At 42.1% G+C, this 19,700-nt stretch overlaps 1 protein-coding gene across 1 annotated transcript; it reads left to right on the top strand.

The window, feature by feature from the left end:
- Positions 1 to 15,148: 15,148 nt before the first annotated feature.
- On the top strand, positions 15,149 to 19,700 carry LOC139414224 (thyrotropin subunit beta). Its single transcript, XM_071162117.1, has 3 exons — positions 15,149 to 15,310; positions 16,223 to 16,593; positions 19,660 to 19,700. Exons 1-2 carry the CDS (start codon positions 15,149 to 15,151, stop codon positions 16,502 to 16,504), a joined length of 444 nt encoding a protein of 147 aa, XP_071018218.1. The 3' UTR covers positions 16,505 to 16,593; positions 19,660 to 19,700.

Below are 19,700 nucleotides of genomic sequence, written 5' to 3'. Positions count from 1 at the left end.
ACAAACATCCTAGAATCCCAAGAACTAATGTCCAATATTCCTATGTCTTCCTTACTTGTTGATGTTGAACAACGCTGAAAACTACTAGCAAAGCATCCTCCCGTTTAGCAAGACTTCCTTGTGTGCTCCCCTTGTCCTGACAAAAGCATGGAAGAACACACTATTGGTGCTGGTTAACCATAAATACAACTTTAATGAATCATCACCCAAGGACAACAGATACAGAATTCACCGTACCGCCTTCCAAGATTGTAAAACAGAACGATCTTCATATCTGACTTCATAAAGTGTGTTTGGCCCTGCCGGCTCTACCATTCAATAGAAATATACTGTTGGTTTTATTATTGAGGTAAAACGCCATGCATTGTCAGCCTGACACTGTTGTAACTGTCGAAGCATGGGATCCGCATCAAGAACTCCTGCAATATTTATGGACTCTAAGACCAAACTTTTCTATTATATTTTGTATCATTTGTGTGTGTTTTTGTTCTACCTTATGTTATTTTTAGTACCACAATTATATTGATTACTGTATCGTTGGGTTTAGAGCTTGCAAGAAAGGCAGTTACAATGCAGTTACAACCCAGTGCTAGTGAACATGACATTAAAACTTGACTGATTAGACTTTCCAGACAAGCTAAGTCAGCTGTGAGATAGAACAACCCATGCAGTCATTGATCAGCCATTGATGAGTCATTCCATCCCATTGCATGAGTCAGTATATTGTAAAAATAATTTTAGATGCGAGCACTTTTTGAAATAGAAGACAATGCCCAGTTTTGGGGGAAATTAAGGATACTGAATCACTCAAGGACTCAGTTACAACCTTACATGACCATGAGATACAGTACAATTTTTTTTTTAATTTCACCTTTATTTAACCAGGTAGGCTATTTGAGAACAAGTTCTCATTTGCAACTGCGACCTGGCCAAGATAAAGCATAGCAATTCGACACATACAACAACACAGAGTTGCAAATGGAATAAACAAAACATACAGTAGAACAAAGAAAACAAAAAGTGTATATACAGTGAGTACAAATGAAGCAAGATAAGGGAGTTAAGGCAATAAATAGGCCATGGTGGCGAAGTAATTACAATATAGCAATTAAACACTGGAATGGTAGATGTGCAGAAGATGAATGTGCAAGTAGAGATACTGGGGTGCAAAGGAGCAAGATAAATAAATAAATACAGTATGGGGATGAGGTAGGTAGATAGATGGGCTGTTTACAGATGGGCTATGTACAGGTGAAGTGATCTGTGAGCTGCTCTGACAGCTGATGCTTAAAGTTAGTGAGGGAGATATGAGTCTCCAGCTTCAGAGATTTTTGCAGTTTGTTCCAGTCATTGGCAGCAGAGAACTGGAAGGAAAGGCGACCAAAGGAGGAATTGGCTTTGGGGGTGACCAGTGAGATATACCTGCTGGAGCCACGGAGGCCACAGAAGGAGAGTTGTATGGCATTGAAGCTTGTCTGGAGGTTAGTTAACACTGTGTCCAAAGAGGGGCCAGAAGTATGCAGAATGGTGTCATCTGCGTAGAGGTGTATCAGAGAATCACCAGCAGCAAAAGCAACATCATTGATGTATACAGAGAAGAGAGTCGGCCCAAGAATTGAACCCTGTGGCACCCTCATAGAGACTGCCAGAGGTCCGGACAACAGGCCCTCCGGTTTGACACACTGAACTCTATCAGAGAAGTATTTGGTAAACCAGGCGAGGCAATCATTTGAGAATCCAAGGCTGTCGAGTCTGCCAATAAGAATGTGGTGATTGACAGTCGTCGAAAGCCTTGGCCAGGTCGATGAGTACGGCTGCACAGTAATGTCTCTTATCGATGGCGGTTATGATGTCGTTTAGGACCTTGAGCGTGGCTGAGGTGCACCCATGACCAGCTCTGAAACCAGATTGCATAGCGGAGAAGGTACAGTGGGATTCGAAATGGTCTGTAATCTGTTTGTTAACTTGGCTTTTGAAGACCTTAGAAAGACAGGGTAGGATATATATATAGGTCTGTAGTAGTTTGGGTCTAGAGTGTCACCCCCTTTGAAGAGGGGGATGACCGTGGCAGCTTTCCAATCTTTGGGAATCTCAGATGATATGAAAGAGAGGTTGAACAGGCTAGTAATAGGGGTTGCAACAATTTTGCAGATAATTTTAGAGAGGGTCCAGATTGTCTAGCCCGACTGATTTGTAGGGGTCCAGATTTTGCAGCTCTTTCAGAACATCAGCTATCTGGATTTGGGTGAAGGAGAAATGGTGGGGGCTTTGGCGGGGTTGTAGTGGAGGATGCCGGGCAGTTGACCGGGGTAGGGGTAGCCAGGTGGAAAGCATGGCCAGCCGTAGAGAAATGCTTATTGAAATTCTCAATTATAGTGGATTTATTGGTGGTGAAAGTGTTTCCGAGCCTCAGAACAGTGTGCAGCTGGGAGGAGGTGCTCTTATTCTTCATGGACTTTACAGTGTCCCAGAACTTTTTTGAGCTAGTACTACAGGATGCAATTTTCTGTTTGAAAAAGATAGCCTTAGCTTTCCTAACTGCCTGTGTATATTTGCTCCTAACTTCCCTGAAAAGTTGCATATCACGGGGGCTATTCGAAGCTAATGCAGAATGCCACAGGATGTTTTTCTGCTGGTCAAGGGCAGACAGGTCTGGAGTGAACCAAGGACTATATCTATTCCTAGTTTGAATGGGGCATGCTTATTTAAGATAGTGAGGAAGGCACTTTAAAAAAATTGCCAGGCATCATCCACTGACGGGATGAGGTCAATGTCATTCCTGGATACCCCGGCCAGGTCGATTAGAAAGGCCTGCTCGCAGAAGTGTTTTAGGGAGCATTTGACAGTGATGAGGGGTGGTCGTTTGGTCGCAGACCCATTACGGATGCAGGCAATGAGGCAGTGATCTTGATTGAAAATAGCAGAGGTGTATTTGGAGGGTGAGTTAGTTAGAATGACATCTATGAGGGTGCCCGTGTTTACAGATTTGGAGTTGTACCTGGTAGGTTCATTGATCATTTGTGTGAGATTGAGGGCATCAAGCTTAGATTGTAGGATGGCCGCGGTGTTAAGCATGTCCCAGTTTAGGTCACCTAGTAGCAAGAGCTCAGAAGATAGATGGGGGGAAATCAATTCACATATGGTATCGAGGGCACAGCTGGGGGCAGAGGGAGGTCTATAGCAAGCGGCAACAGTGAGCGACTTGCTTCTGGAAAGGTGAATTTTTAGAAGTAGAAGCTCGAATTGTTTGGGTACAGACTTGGATAGTAATACAGAACTCTGCAGGCTATCTTTGCAGTAGATTGCAACACCGCCCCCTTTGGCAGTTCTATCTTTGCGGAAAATGTTATAGTTAGGGATGAACATTTCAGGGTTTTTGGTGGTTTTCCTGAGCCAGGATTCAGACACGGCTAAGACATCCGGGTTGGCAGAGTGTTCTAAAGCAGTGAGTAAAATACATTTAGGGAGTAGGCTTCTAATGTTAACATGCAGGAAACCAAGGCTTTTACGGTTACAGAAGCCAACAACTGAGAGCACCTGGGGAGTGGGAGTGGAGCTAGGCACTGCAGGTCCTGGATTTACCTCTACATCACCAGAGGAACAGAGGAGAAGTAGGATAAGGGTACGGCTAAATGCTATACGAACTGGCCAACTAGCACGTTCGGAACAGAGAGTAAAAGGAGCAGGTTTCTGGGCAGGATAGCATAGATTCAAGGCATAGTGTACAGACAAAGGTAAGGTAGGATGTGAGTACATTGGAGGTAAACCTAGACATTGAGTAATGATGAGAGAGATATAGTCTCTAGAGACGTTTAAAACATAGGTGTTGTTCCACCTATGTAGGAGGTGGAACAACATGGTTGGTTAAGGCATATTGAGCAGGGCTAGAGGCTCTACAGTGAAATAAGACAGTAATCACTAACCAGGACAGTAATGGACGAGGCATATTGATATTAGAGAGAGGCATGCATGGCCAAGTGAACATATGGGTCCAGTGAGTGGTTGGGCTGACTCGGGACACGGCGATTCAGACAGTTAGCAGGCCGATGCTAACAAGCTAACAGTTAGTAGGCTGGGGCTAAACAAGCTAGCAGTTAGCAGACCGGGGCTGGCAAGCTAGCAGTTAGCAGACCGGGTTAGCAAGCAAGCAGTTAGCAGGGGCTAGCAAGTAGCAGACCGGGGCAGGCAAGCTAGTAGTTAGCAGACTTAGGCAAGCAATCTAGCAGTTAGCAGATGAGGGTAAGTCTGGTTTTGCCTCTTCATGCGGTGACGCCGATAGACCAGTAATGGAATTAGTAGAATTAGTAGGGTTCCAAGTAGCTCTAGGTAGCTAGCAGGCCTAGCAGGTTAGCAGAATGGGCCTTCAGCGGGCGTCGCGCCTGAGGGGCCTGTTGGAATCCTCGGGCAGATGTCGGTATTCCAGTCGTAGAGGATCGGCGGCGTTTCGTGCCCCGTACCGGCAGTAGAAGGGGTCCGGATATTGTAGCCCAGGAGTGGGCTTCGGTGGTAGCACAAGAGCCCTGGCCGGGCTAGCTTCAGGCTAATTGGTGCTTGCTCCGGGATGGAAACGCTAGCCAGGAGTGGTCACCCGGAATTGCGATTAGCTAGTTGCGAAGATCCAGATAAAAATGTTCAGAGTTTGCAGTAGGAATCCAGGGATATGGAGAGAAATAGGTCTGTTATGCTCTGGTTTGAGTCATGTTGTTCGAACTGGCGAGAGCTTTCCGAGCTAAAGGTTAGCTGATGACCGCTAGCAATGGTTTGCTGACTGATAGCTGGTAGATTGTTAGCTGGCTAGCTTCAGTTGAGGGATTCCAGAGCCGAAGTAAATAGAAATACTTAAGAAAAAAGCAGATCCACGCCACATTGGGTGTTGCGGGTTGCAGGAGAGTATTTAGAAGTTGAGGTTTAGGAAAATATTTTAAAAGATATGCAAAGAAAAATATGTAAAAAGATATATACAAGGGACACGACAGGACAAAGACTTCTGACTGCTACGCCATAATCCTCTATACAATCATGAACATCAAATTAAAACACTTAAACTGCAATATGTAACTTTTTGGGCTACTCACATGGAAAAGTGAGTTATAGATCTGTCATTCTCAATGAAAGCAAGTCTAAGAAGCGGTTTGCTCTATGTGCGTTTTTTCTATGCTTCCCTGTTGTGTTCGTTTCATGTTAATTAATTTTGTGTTCCCGGTCCAAAATTACCCCCCCCCCCCCCCCCCCCCCCCATTATAGCTGATTATAAATCCATAATAATAAACATATTATCACCTAATGTCGTGTTAGATCTTTTTATCAACTTAAGTTATTGTGAACATTACAAGTTTTGAACTTCTATTTGCTATTTATGGCCTGTAGGCCTCATTGACCTGAGCTCAAACAACTTGTTTTTGAGTAAAAAAAGCATCATGTATGGATTATTTGGACTATAACAAATACTCAGATTAAACATATTGTGCTATTTATCACAGACTATCTTGTGTCAAGGTTTAACAAGGACATTTGTTTTGAAATCGTTTCAAATTTTTAAATAGTAGGCCCAAAATAACATCTGTTGTGTTCCTGGTCAAAACAGATCGGTATGATTTTATTAGTAAAGAAAGGACATAGGCCCAAAACTACACATGAAAACTTGACCATATTACAAAATGAATGTCTGAACATATTAAAGAACAACAGTAACAATAACAGTACTACTAACTATAACAAAAACATTCAAATAGAGTTGACTCCATATTGTTCACAAATTCAATGAGCATTTCCACAAACAACAACATCTTATGTTTATGGTGCAGATAAAACAATCTGGTAATAGAAAAAAAGTGAATGATACTTGAAAGATAAAAAAAATAACATACCTTATCAAGGTTGTTAATCATTGAATCTGTTGTAAATCCAGGACAGCGATGGGCTTCTTGTCCTCCCTGATACTCACAGCGGTGTGCAGAGTTGTCATTAGGAGCACATTCTTCTTTTCCTTCGGGCAGTAGGACACAAGAGAGTGTGTGTGTGTGTGTGTGTGTGTGTGTGTGTGGTGGGGGGGGGGGGGGTAGTAGTGTGTCCAGCTGATGAATGGGCATGTGCCTGAACTCAATTTTATAGACTAATTGTAGTCAAACCCATTAATTTCTAAAGACGGATCATTTTTTAACAGAAACACCAGAGATGTTCAAAAGTTAAATAAAACACCCAAAATTGAATGAAAATCATCCAAATGTAATTTGTGTGTTCAGATGCCCTGTGAGGACTAAGTCATGGAACCTTATGACAATCAGATTAAATTAACTATATTTTTCAGAGAGAAAACTTGTAAATTGGTCCAATTCAACCGGAACACAACAGGATGGTTTAAGTTAGGTTTTTGCCATTTTTAGTGATATTAACCATCTTCAAACAACTGAAAATACAATATTTTGGGATAGGGAAAATATATTTCACAGAAGTTTAGAGAGTACAATGATTCTCTTGCTTATTTTGTCACATACACTGAAATTAGGCAAATTAGAATTTTAGAAACCAGGAAATGACTGAGCAATTTCTGCATTGTGCACCTTCCATTGGTTATCTGTTCCCAACAATGCAGTAGATTATTTCATTTCCTGGAAGGCAGTACCTCATAAACAAGGTGTATTGAGGGCTTACTACAGTGCCTTGCGAAAGTATTCGGCCCCCTTGAACTTTGCGACCTTTTGCCACATTTCAGGCTTCAAACATAAAGATATAAAACTGTATTTTTTTGTGAAGAATCAGTGGAACGACATTTATTGGATATTTCGAACTTTTTTAACAAATCAAAAACTGAAAAATTGGGCGTGCAAAATTATTCAGCCCCCTTAAGTTAATACTTTGTAGCGCCACCTTTTGCTGCGATTACAGCTGTAAGTCGCTTGGGGTATGTCTCTATCAGTTTTGCACATCGAGAGACTGACATTTTTTCCCATTCCAGCTCGAGCTCAGTGAGGTTGGATGGAGAGCATTTGTGAACAGCAGTTTTCAGTTCTTTCCACAGATTCTCAATTGGATTCAGGTCTGGACTTTGACTTGGCCATTCTAACACCTGGATATGTTTATTTTTGAACCATTCCATTGTAGATTTTGCTTTATGTTTTGGATCATTGTCTTGGTGGAAGACAAATCTCCGTCCCAGTCTCAGGTCTTTTGCAGACTCCATCAGGTTTTCTTCCAGAATGGTCCTGTATTTGGCTCCATCCATCTTCCCATCAATTTTAACCATCTTCCCTGTCCCTGCTGAAGAAAAGCAGGCCCAAACCATGATGCTGCCACCACCATGTTTGACAGTGGGGATGGTGTGTTCAGCTGTGTTGCTTTTACGCCAAACATAACGTTTTGCATTGTTGCCAAAAAGTTCAATTTTGGTTTCATCTGACCAGAGCACCTTCTTCCACATGTTTGGTGTGTCTCCCAGGTGGCTTGTGGCAAACTTTAAACGACACTTTTTATGGATATCTTTAAGAAATGGCTTTCTTCTTGCCACTCTTCCATAAAGGCCAGATTTGTGCAATATACGACTGATTGTTGTCCTATGGACAGAGTCTCCCACCTCGGCTGTAGATCTCTGCAGTTCATCCAGAGTGATCATGGGCCTCTTGGCTGCATCTCTGATCAGTCTTCTCCTTGTATGAGTTGAAAGTTTAGAGGACGGCCAGGTCTTGGTAGATTTGCAGTGGTCTGATACTCCTTCCATTTCAATAGTATCGCTTGCACAGTGCTCCTTGGGATGTTTAAAGCTTGGGAAATCTTTTTGTATCCAAATCCGGCTTTAAACTTCTTCACAACAGTGTCTCGGACCTGCCTGGTGTGTTCCTTGTTCTTCATGATGCTCTCTGCGCTTTTAACGGACCTTTGAGACTATCACAGTGCAGGTGCATTTATACGGAGACTTGATTACACACAGGTGGATTGTATTTATCATCATTAGTCATTTAGGTCAACATTGGATCATTCAGAGATCCTCTAGGAACTTCTTGAGAGAGTTTGCTGCACTGAAAGTAAAGGGGCTGAATAATTTTGCACGCCCAATTTTTCAGTTTTTGATTTGTTAAAAAAGTTTGAAATATCCAATAAATGTCGTTCCACTTCATGATTGTGTCCCACTTGTTGTTGATTCTTCACAAAAAAATACAGTTTTATATCTTTATGTTTGAAGCCTGAAATGTGGCAAAAGGTCGCAAAGTTCAACGGGGCCGAATACTTTCGCAAGGCACTGTATATGCCAATCAAGCACGTTGATTTTATAGTTGGGTTAAGTTTGTTTAAGATTGTGGGGTATAATATGAGATTTCAGATGAAAATAAACCTGCCATAGCCTGAAAGCTTTCAGATTTCAAGTCCCTGTTCTCAGTACTTAATGTTGACAAGAGTATTTACTGTAACCAGGAACTGAACATTCATTGGCTTTGAGCCTACTGCTGAGGAACACTGAACAATTTGTTCTGTTATTTTTTCATTGCCACTAGTGTTTCAATTAGTTGAATGTCAGGTTGCCTTGGTTATCCGGTCAGGCCTGTGTCACAGAACAAGCTCTACACCAGACACACTCAATAGGCAGACCGTGGCCGAATCCGGACCCAGGACCGCGGGTCCTGTCTTCATATTTTTTAAAGTATTATTATTACATGTTTTATTCAGTCAGGATTCGTATCCTGGTTTCATAAGACATGAAAATGTGTAAAATTGAGAGAAATGGGCATTAACGGCAAAATGTTTCCATTACTCCATGTACGGTGTCCAATCAAAACATCTTATTTTGACCAATGGGTAAAATAACATATATTTGAATTGTGTAGATACTACTCTAAGAAAACCAATGGTCCAAACCTCATGTCTCTTTCATAGTCCGTTCAAAGGTTATTGGAGTTTTCCCCCTTCTATTATAGACAGAATTAGTGTTACTAAATCTATCGAGGACAGAGAAAAAAAGTCTGTAGAGTCCATGCAAATAACTAAGAAATTAAGATGTATCAGAAAGAGCAATGTCAGAAGGCTTTCCAATAGATGTTGCAACATTGCTGTGGGGACTTCCATTCAGCCACAAGAGCATTAGTGAGGTCGGGCACTGATGTTGCGCATTTAGGCCTACCTCGCAGTGGGTGTTCCAATTCATCTCAAAGGTGATTGATGGCGTTGCGATCAGGGCTCTGTGCAGGACAGTCAAGTTCTTCCACACCGATCCTGACAAAACATTTCTGTATGGATCTTGCTTTGTGCACGGGGGCATTGTCATGCTGAAACAGGAAAGGGCCTTCCCCAAACTGTTGCCACAAACTTGGAAGCACAGAATCGCCTAGAATATCATTGTATGCTGAAGCGTTAAGATTTCCCTTCACTGGAACTAAGGGGCCTAGCCCAAACCATGAAAAACAGCCCCAGACCATTATTCCTCCACCAAGCTTTACAGTTGGCACGATGCGTTCGGGCAGGTAGCTTTCCCCTGGCATCCACCAAACCCAGATTTGTCCGTCGAACTGTCAGATCGTGAAGCGTGATTCATCACTCCAGCAAATGCTTGGCATTGAACATGGTTAACTTAGGCTTGTGTGCGGCTGCTCGGGCATGGAAACCCATTTAACGACACTCCCGATTAACAGTTATTGTGCTGAAGTTGCTTCCAGAGGCAGTTTGGAACTCGGTAGTGAATATTGCAAACGAGGACAGACGAGATTTTTACGCGTTACGTGCTTCAGTACTTGGCAGTCCCTTTTTGTGTGCTTGTATGGCCTACCACTTTGCGGTTGAGATGTTGTTGCTCCTAGACTTTCCACTTCACATGAACAGAAATTACAGTTATCCAGGGCAGCTCTAGCAGGGCAGAAATTTGACAAACTGACTTGTTGGAAAGGTGGCATCCTATGACGGTGCCATGTTGAAAGTTACTTAGCTCTTTAGTAAGACCATTCTACTGCCAATATTTGTCAATGGAGATTGCATGGCTGTGTGCTCAATTTTATACTTCTGTCAGCAATGAGTGTGGCTAAAATAGCAGAATCCACTCATTTTAAGGGGTGTCCACATACTTTTGTATATATAGTGTATATTCAAATAATGGTGTGTATAGATAGTATGGACAGCATATGAATAGAAAACATGTTTACAGCAGTAGTTATATTGGATGAGCCATGACTACAATACACTATACATATATAAAGTGGGCATAAAACAGTATGTAAACATTATTAAGTTGACCAGTGTTCAAGGACTCTATGTACAGTGCCTTCGTAAAGTATTCATACCCCTTGACTTAGTCCACATTTTGTTGCGTTACAGCCTGAATTCAAAATGGATCAAGAATATAGTCTACACAAAATAACCCTCATTGACAAAGTGAAAACATGTTTTTAGTCATTTTTGCAAATTGTTTGACAATGAAATACAGAAATATTCTATTCACTTAAGTATTCACACCCCTGAGTCAATACTTTATAGGAGCACCTTTGGAAGTGATTATAGCTGTGAGTCTTTCTGGGTAAGTCTCTAAGAGCTTTCCACACCTAGATTGTGCAACAGTTGCCCATTATTGTTTTAAAAATTCTTCAAGCTCTGTCAGATTGGGTAGTTGATCATTGCTAGAGATCCATTTTCAGGTATTGCCATAGATTTCCAAGTAGATTTAAATATTGAACACTGTCTTCTTGGTAAGAAACTCCAGTGTAGATTTGGCCTTGTGTTTTGGGTTATTGTCCTGCTGAAAGGTGAATTAATCTCCCAGTGTCTGGTGGAAAGCAGACTGAACCAGGTTTTCTTCTAGGATTTAGCCTGTGCTTAGCTCCATTTTGTTTCCTTTTTATCCTGAAAAACCCCATTCCTGACTAAAAGCATACCCATTACATGACGCTGCGATTCATCATTCATGCTTGTAAATATGGAGAGTGGTACTCAGTGATGTGTAGTATATAAGGGCAAAAGGCAAGAACCAAATGCAGACACAGGAGGCAGATGGTTGAGCTACGATATTTATTATACCCAAAGGGCTAGGCAAAAGGCAGGTCAGGGACAGGCAAGAGTTTATAAACCAGGTCAGAGTCCAAACAGTACGAGGGGATAGGCAGGCTCGAAGTCAGGACAGGCAGGTGTTTAGTGAACAGGTCCGAGTCCAAACAGTTCAAGGGGATAGGCAGGCTCGAGGTCAGAACAGGCAGAGTGGTCAGGCAGGCGGATTCGGCATCAGGACAGGCAAGGGTTAAAATGAGGAGGGCTAAGAAAAAACTGAGAATGGTGAAAAATAGGAGCTAGGCGAAACAAGACAGGAAACAGAAAGACAGGAAACAGAGGGATAAATACACCGGGGACTAATGGGGAAAACAGGAGACACCTGGAGGTGGGTGGAGACAATCACAAAGACAGGTGAAACAGATCAGGGCGTGACATTGTATTGGATTTTCCCCAAACATAACACTTTGTATTCAGGACAAAAAGTTAATTGCTTTGCCACATTTTTTGCAGTATTACTTTAGTGCTTTGTTGCAAACAGGAGGTATGTTTTGAAATATTGTAATTTTCTGTACAAGCTTCCTTCTTTTCACTCTGTCATTTATGTTAGTATTGTGCAATAACTACAATGTTGTTGATCCATCCTCAGTTTTATCCTATCACAGCCATTAAACTCAGTAATTGTTTTAAAGTCACCATTGGCCTCATGGTGAAATCCCTAAGCGGTTTCTTTCCTCTCCGGCAACTGAGTTAGGAAGGACTCCTATATCTTTGTAGTGACTAGGTGTATTGATACGCCAGCCAAAGTGTCATTAATAACTACACCATGTTAAAAGATATATTTTTTACCCATCTACCAATAGGCGCTCTTCTTTGCAAAGCATTGGAAAATCTCCCTGGTCTTTGTGGTTGAATCTGTTTGAAATTCACTGCTCGACTGAGGGACCTTAGAGACAATTGTATGTGTGTGGTACAGCGATGATTCAAAAAATCATGTTCAATTATCTCACACATAGTGAGTCCACATAAGTTATTGTGACTTATGCACATTTTTACTCCTAAACTTATTTGGCGTGTAAAATGTTCTAAGAACACAATTCCACTTTGACATTATGTGGTATTGTGTGTACAGTGGTAGGCTTGATTACCAACAACGACGAGATGGCCTACAGGGAGGAGGTGAGGGCCCTCGGAGTGTGGTGTCAGGAAAATAACCTCACACTCAACGTCAACAAAACTAAGGAGATGATTGTGGACTTCACGAAACAGCAGAGGGAACACCCCCCTATCCACATCGATGGAACAGTAGTGGAGAGGGTAGCAAGTTTTAAGTTCCTCGGCATACACATCACAGACAAACTGAATTGGAGGCTGAAGAAATTCGGCTTGTCACCAAAAGCACTCACAAACTTCTACAGATGCACAATCGAGAGCATCCTGGCGGGCTGTATCACCGCCTGGTATGGCAACTGCACCGCCCTCAACCGTAAGGCTCTCCAGAGGGTAGTGAGGTCTGCACAACGCATCACCGGGGGCAAACTACCTGCCCTCCAGGACACCTACACCACCCGATGTCACAGGAAGGCCATAAAGATCATCAAGGACATCAACCACCCGAGCCACTGCCTGTTCACCCCGCTATCATCCAGAAGGCGAGGTCAGTACAGGTGCATCAAAGCTGGGACCGAGAGACTGAAAAACAGCTTCTATCTCAAGGCCATCAGACTGTTAAACAGCCACCACTAACACTGAGTGGCTGCTGCCAACACACTGACACTGACTCAACTCCAGCCACTTTAATAATGGGAATTGATGGGAAATGATGTAAATATATCACTAGCCACTTTAAACAATGCTACCTTATATAATGTTACTTACCCTACATTATTCATCTCATATGCATACGTATATACTGTACTCTATATCATCGACTGTATCCTTATGTAATACATGTATCACTAGCCACTTTAAACTATGCCACTTTGTTTACATACTCATCTAATTTGTACATACTGTACTCGATACCATCTACTGTATCTTGCCTATGCTGCTCTGTACCATCACTCATTCATATATCCTTATGTACATATTCTTTATCCCCTTACAAGACAGTAGTTTTGGAATTGTTAGTTAGATTACTTGTTATTACTGCATTGTCGGAACTAGAAGCACAAGCATTTCGCTACACTCGCATTAACATCTGCTAACCATGTGTATGTGACAAATAAAATTTGATTTGATTTGATTTGATTTGTGTAGGCCAGTGACCAAAAAAATCTAATTTTAATCCATTTTAAATTCAGGTTGTAACACAACCAAATGTGGGAGAAAAAATCAAGGGGTGTGAATGCTTTCTTGAAGGCAGTGTACATAGGGCAGCAGTATCTAAGGTGCTGGGTAGAGTCCTGGTGGTAGCCGGCTAGACCAGTGACTAAGGTTCAGGGGTGGGTAATGGGCGAATGCCGGCTACTGGTGACTATTGAACAGTCTGATGGCCTGGAGATAAAAGCTGTTTACCAGTCTCTCGTTCCCAGCTTTGATGCACCTGTACTGTCTCCACCTTCTAGATGGCAGTGGGGTGAAAAGGCCATGGCTCTGGTGGCTGAAGGCCTTGATAAGCACATGGGTGGTGAGAGGAGCCTCACGCTCACTTCACTACAGCGACCTAAAGTGGAAGTATCAAATTCCTTACAAAACAAAAACAAAAAAACGTCTTATGTAACAGCAAATAGTTCAATTGGGTTGGTTGCAGTTATAGGCCTACATGGAATCCTGTATGACTTTGTTATAGAGCTCATCAGAGTTTAATAGACAAGGTATTTCAGGATGTTACACGTCTTTATGGCGTTGCATGAACTTTGACCATATTTCAGAACACATGATTGCTTGCAAAGCTTGATATTTTTAAGCTCACTTTCACATCTTTTTTTTCCAACCAATTGAAAGTGTAACAAAACAAGAAAAGTAGGCCTATGTCCAGAAATAACCTCTCACCCCTGACCCCTAGGCAAATGATGTATAGGAACATGTAGATCTGAAAGAATTGGATATGTAAGCTTATGGTTGCATCTCCACTTTGCCCTGTGATTTTAACCATATTGTAGGCCAGGGATCATCAACTAGATTCAGCCGCGGGCAGATTTGTTCTTCAGTAATGGTCGGAGGGCCCGGAACATAATTACATATAATTTGTAGACTGCAAACTGACCACAAGAAGCCCAAACATATATAATATTTGACTAACATTATCATTTCAAATCTTGCTTTCATTTGTATATGATCATGTTTCTTTCTATTATGCGTGAAAATACTTGTGAACAGATTTCCCAAATTAAAAACACTTGGAGCTGATTTCCCGGTGTTTTTACGTTCAACAATGAAAATTAAACAAAAAAAACAAAAAAAATATATTTTATTTTTTTGCTCAGTAAATTTGGGGGGACAAATAAAACCACCCACGAGCCAAATTAGGCCCGCGGGCCGCCAGTCGGCGAACCCTGTTGTAGGCCCTATATGCTTAGCAGATCCTGTTCCTAGATTTGAAGAACATTTACATTTTTGTTATTTAGCATACACTTCTAGGAGTTGCTCGTCTAGGAGTTGGACACAGGGTTGTTACTGGACCGGACCAATCTCTGAATTTACCACTTAGTTTTCTATTGTGCCACCAAGTGGGAATGCCACACACTGCATTACATACTGCCAAAGAGCAGGGTTATTATGAGGTTATTACAGGTTAACCCCACACATTGCTGTACTGGTAATGGAAGTTTGTAGTTACAGAGGATGCCTTTTATTAATGCATGTCATCCTCATAATGGGCCAGGAGTTTCCTGCGTCCACACTGTCAGAGATGGGAGATAATGGTCCAGTAGGATCAAGGTGGATTAGGATGACTGTATAAAGACCATCAGGCTCCATCAGACAGCATCATCAGACCTGCAGGTGCCCAGCTCTACCAGGTGAGTGAGCAGAGCTGACCTGATGGGAACACTGGTACAGCTTCTTTGTCGTGCTATTGGTGCATGACTGAGTTGTGTTTCATTAAAATGGCTTCTCAAATGCGTCAACCTCAATTTTTTCATATTTCCAGCTAAAAAACTTTAGATTTGTTCAGATTTTATTCTTGCCATTTGCTCTACTTCTATGCAGGTTCTTGATTGTTTGACGGAACATCTTCGCTGTTTGCCAAATGGAATTGTCCGTGGCCATGTGTGGTCTCCTTTGCCTGCTCTTCAGCCAAGCTGTGCCCATGTGTGTGCCCACGGATTACACTCTGTATGAGGAGAGACGTGAATGTGACTTCTGCGTGGCCATCAATACGACCATTTGCGTGGGCTTCTGCTACTCAAGGGTAAGTAGCCTATAACCTCAACCAGACATTCTTAGTTCTTTAATGGATCTGTAAAATGCACTCACATAAACTTTTATCCCCCCATAAAATATATGATGTTTTACCTTTATTTTATCAGAGTAATCTCATCGAGATTTTGCATAATATTTTATAAGACCGACCTGGCCATGATAGCAGCAGACTAGTAGATACAGACAAGGTCAATATGCAAAATACAACGTATACATTATATATCCTGTCACACGTTTTGCATTGCAGAAGAGACGCTAAAATATAAGTATAACTTTAAACTTCAACTATAACAAATTCCAATCGCAGGCCGACCGTGAGACATATTTGACCTACATCGCATGTACAGTATGTAATGTACTGCATATACTGAGTGTACAAAACATTGAGAACACCTGCTCTTTCCATGAATCCAGGTGAAAGTTATGATCCCTTATTTATGTCACTTGGTAAATACACTTCAATCAGTGTAGATGATCGGGAGGAGATGGGTTAAAGAAGGACTTTTATGCCTTGAGACAATTGAAATTGTGTAAGTGTGCCATTCAGAGGGTGAATGGGCAAGACAAAAGATTTAAGTGCCTTAGAACGGGGTATGTTAGTAGGTGCCAGGCGCACCAGTTTGAGTGTGTCAAGAACTGCAACGCTGCTGGGTTTTTCACGCTCAACGGTGTGCATAAAGAATGGTCCGCCACCCAAAGGACATCCAGCCAACTTGACACAACTGTGGGAAGCATTGGAGTCAACATGGGCCAGCATCCCTGTGGAACAGTTTCAACACTTTGTAGAGTCCATGCCCCAATGAATTGTGGATGTTCTGAGGGCAAAAGGGGGTGCAACTCAATATGTTTGGTACACTTAGTGTATGTTAAGCATGTGTGTTTGTGTGCGTGTGATTACCAGGACAGTAACATGAAGGAGCTGGCCGGACCACGTTTCCTTATCCAGAGAGGCTGTACCTATGACCAGGTGGAGTACCGAACAGTCATACTACCTGGTTGCCCGCTCCATGCCAACCCTCTCTTCACCTACCCCGTGGCCCTCAGCTGCCACTGTGGCACCTGCAACACAGACAGTGATGAGTGTGCCCACAAGGCCAGCAGTGGAGACGGCGCCAGGTGTTCCAAGCCACTCAGACACATCTACCCATACCCTGGCCTGAACAGCTACATCCACCCCAACTGATAACGCTCTCCCTTCCCTGGATAGTTTGGCTGTAATGACCATAATGACCAATACGGCAAGGAGAATGGTCCTTTCAAATCAAGTTTATGGTCAGTAGCCTAATCATTATGATAACAGAACAGCATTGTCGTACTCGTGTGTTTGTGGTGGATACAGTGAGCTACAGGGTGGTGTATCCTATTCATTGTGACATGTATTGTTGCTGTTGTGTTTGGTATGTGAATATGCCTTTTTGTTTGCCACTTTGCTTGCAATGGAGGCTGATCCTGCTATTTCTGTCTGCCTCATGTCTTTCCTGTCCATTGACTCACTGAACTATTTTGTTTACGGTGAACCAATATCATGAATGGGACGTTATTAAAGCTGAAGTCTGTAAATAGTTGTAACTCATCTGAATGAATCACATTCTGTGTAGGTACACAGCATGCGGTCACACTCCACACACATCGCAAATCAATTGTTAATTGTTCATGCTTCGTAAAACAACACTTATAGACTAACAGTGTAATAACTACTTATGGGTCCTTTTCCAACAATGCAGAGTTACAGATAAAGATAAAACAAATATAAAATAAAAATATAAATAGTGACACGCAAAATAATTACAGTGAATAACAATAATGAGTATAAATTACAGGGCTATGTACAGGGAGTACCAGTATTGAGTCAATGTGCGGGAGTACGAGGTAATTGAGGTAGCTATGTACATACACTGTACATACAAAACTGTGTGGACACCGCTTCAAATTAGTGGATTTGGCTATTACAGCAACACCGTTGTTGACAGTTGTATAAAATCGAGCACACTGCCATGCAATCTCCATAGACAAACACTGGAAGAAGAATGTCCTTACTGAAGAGCTCTATCTATTCTATATATACAGTGCATTCAGAAAGTATTCAGACTCTTTGACATTTGTTACATTACAGCCTTATTCTAAAACAGATTTTAAAAATCTACACACAATACCCCATAATGACAAAGTGAATACAGGTTTTTAGAAATGTTAGCAAATTGATAAAATATAAAAACAGAAATACCTGATTTACATAAGTATTCAGACCCTTTCTTATGAGAATCGAAATTGAGCTCAGGTGCATCCTAATTCCATTGGTCATCCTTGAGATCTTTCTAAAACTTGATTGGAGTCCACCTGTGGTAAATTCAATTGATTGGACATGATTTGGAAAGGCCCACACCTGTCTATGTAAGGTCGCACAGTTGACAGTGGATGTTAGAGCAAAAGCCAAGCCATGAGATCAAGGAATTGTCTGTAGATCTCCGAGACAGGATTGTGTCGAGGCACAGATCTGGGGAAGGGTACCAAAACATTTCTGCAGCATTGAAGGTCCCCAAGAACACAGTGGCCACCATCATTCATTTTCATATGGAAGAAGATAGGAACCATGAAGACTCTTTCGAGAGCTGGCCAAATTGAGCAATAAGGGGAGAAGGGCTTGGTCAGGGACGAGACCAAAAACCTGATGGTCACTCTGACAGAGCTCCAGAGGTCCTCTGTGGAGATGGGAGAACCTTACAGAAGGACAACCATCTCTGCAGCACTCCACCAATCAGGCCTTTATGATAGAGTGGCCAGACTGAAGGCACTCCTCAGTAAAAGGCACATGACAGCCGGCTTGGAGTTTGCCAAAAGACACGTAAAGACTCTCAGACCATGAGAAACAAGGATCTCTGGTCTGATGAAACCAAGATTGAACTCTTTGGCCTGAATGCCAAGTGTCACGTCTGGAGAAAACCTGACACCATCCGTACGGTGAAACATGGTCGTGATAGAATCATGGTGTGGGGATGCTTTTCAGCGACATGGACTGGGAGACTAGTCAGGATCGAGGGAAAGATGAACGGAGCAAAGTATAGAGGTCCTTGATGAAAACCTGCTTCAGAGCGCTCAGGACCTGAGACTGAGGCGAAGGTTCATCTTGCAACAGGACAACAACCCTAAGCACACAACCAAGTCCATGCAGGAGTGACTTGGGGACAACTCTCTGAATGTTCTTGAGTGGTCCAGGCAGTACCCGGACATCAACCTAATCGAACATCTCTGGAAAGACCTGAAAGAAGCTGTACAGCGATGCTCCCCATCCAACCAAGAGAGGATCCGCAAAGAAGAATGGGAGAAACTCCCCAAATACACGTGTGCCAAGCTTATAGCGTCATACCCAAAAAGACTCAAGGCTGTAATCCCCGCCAAAGGTGCTTCAACAAAGTACTTATTTATTTTTATTAATTTGCTAAAATGTGACATGAAAATAATAGCTTGGCTGTAATAGCTGGTAGCTATGTTGGTTAAGTGTGCCTCAAAATCTAAATCAATCACAGACAGTGTCACTAGCATAACACCCCCACACCATCACACCATCTTCCTTCATGATCTGCTCATCATCATCTGCTCATCTATCACTCCAGTGTTAATCTGCTAAATTGTAATTACTTTTCTACTATGGCCTATTTATTGCCTTACCTCCTCACGGCATTTGCACACAATGTATATAGACTTTATTTTTTTCTATTGTGTTATTGACTGTACGGTTGTTTATTCCATGTGTAACTCTGTGCTGTTGTTTGTGTCGCACTGCTTTGCTTTATCTTGGCCAGGTCGCAGTTGTAAACGAGAACTTGTTCTCAACTAGCTTACCTGGTTAAATAAAGGTTAAATATATATTTTTTAAAACAGTTGATGTTGAGATGTGTCTGTTACTTGAACTCTGCGAGGTAAAATCTTAGGTGCAGTTAATTGCCGATTTCTGAGGCTAGAATCTCTAATTAACTTATTCTCTGCAGCAGAGGTAACTCTGTGTATTCCTTTCCTGTGGCGGTCCTCATGAGAGCAAGTTTCATCATAGCGCTTGACGGCTTTTGCAAATGTAGTTGAAGGAATTTTCAAAGTTCTTGAAATTTCTTGGATTGACTGACCTTCATGTCTGAAAGTAATGATGGACTGTCATTTGTCTTTGCTTATTTGAGCTGTTCTTGCCATAATATGGACTTGGTATTTTACCAAATAGGGCTATCTTCTGTATACCACCCCTACCTTGTCACAACACAACTGATTGGCTCAAATGCATTAAGAAGGAAAGAAATTCCACAAATGTACTTTTAACAAGAAACACCTGTTAATTGAAATGCATTCCAGGTGACTACCTCATGAAGCTGGTTGAGAGAATGCCAAGAGTG

The sequence above is a fragment of the Oncorhynchus clarkii genome, chromosome 7 (genome assembly GCF_045791955.1).
Source record: "Oncorhynchus clarkii lewisi isolate Uvic-CL-2024 chromosome 7, UVic_Ocla_1.0, whole genome shotgun sequence".
NCBI lineage: Eukaryota > Metazoa > Chordata > Actinopteri > Salmoniformes > Salmonidae > Oncorhynchus > Oncorhynchus clarkii.
Note: the sequence above shows the minus strand (reverse complement) of the source record. Positions and strands in the feature narration are given on the sequence as shown.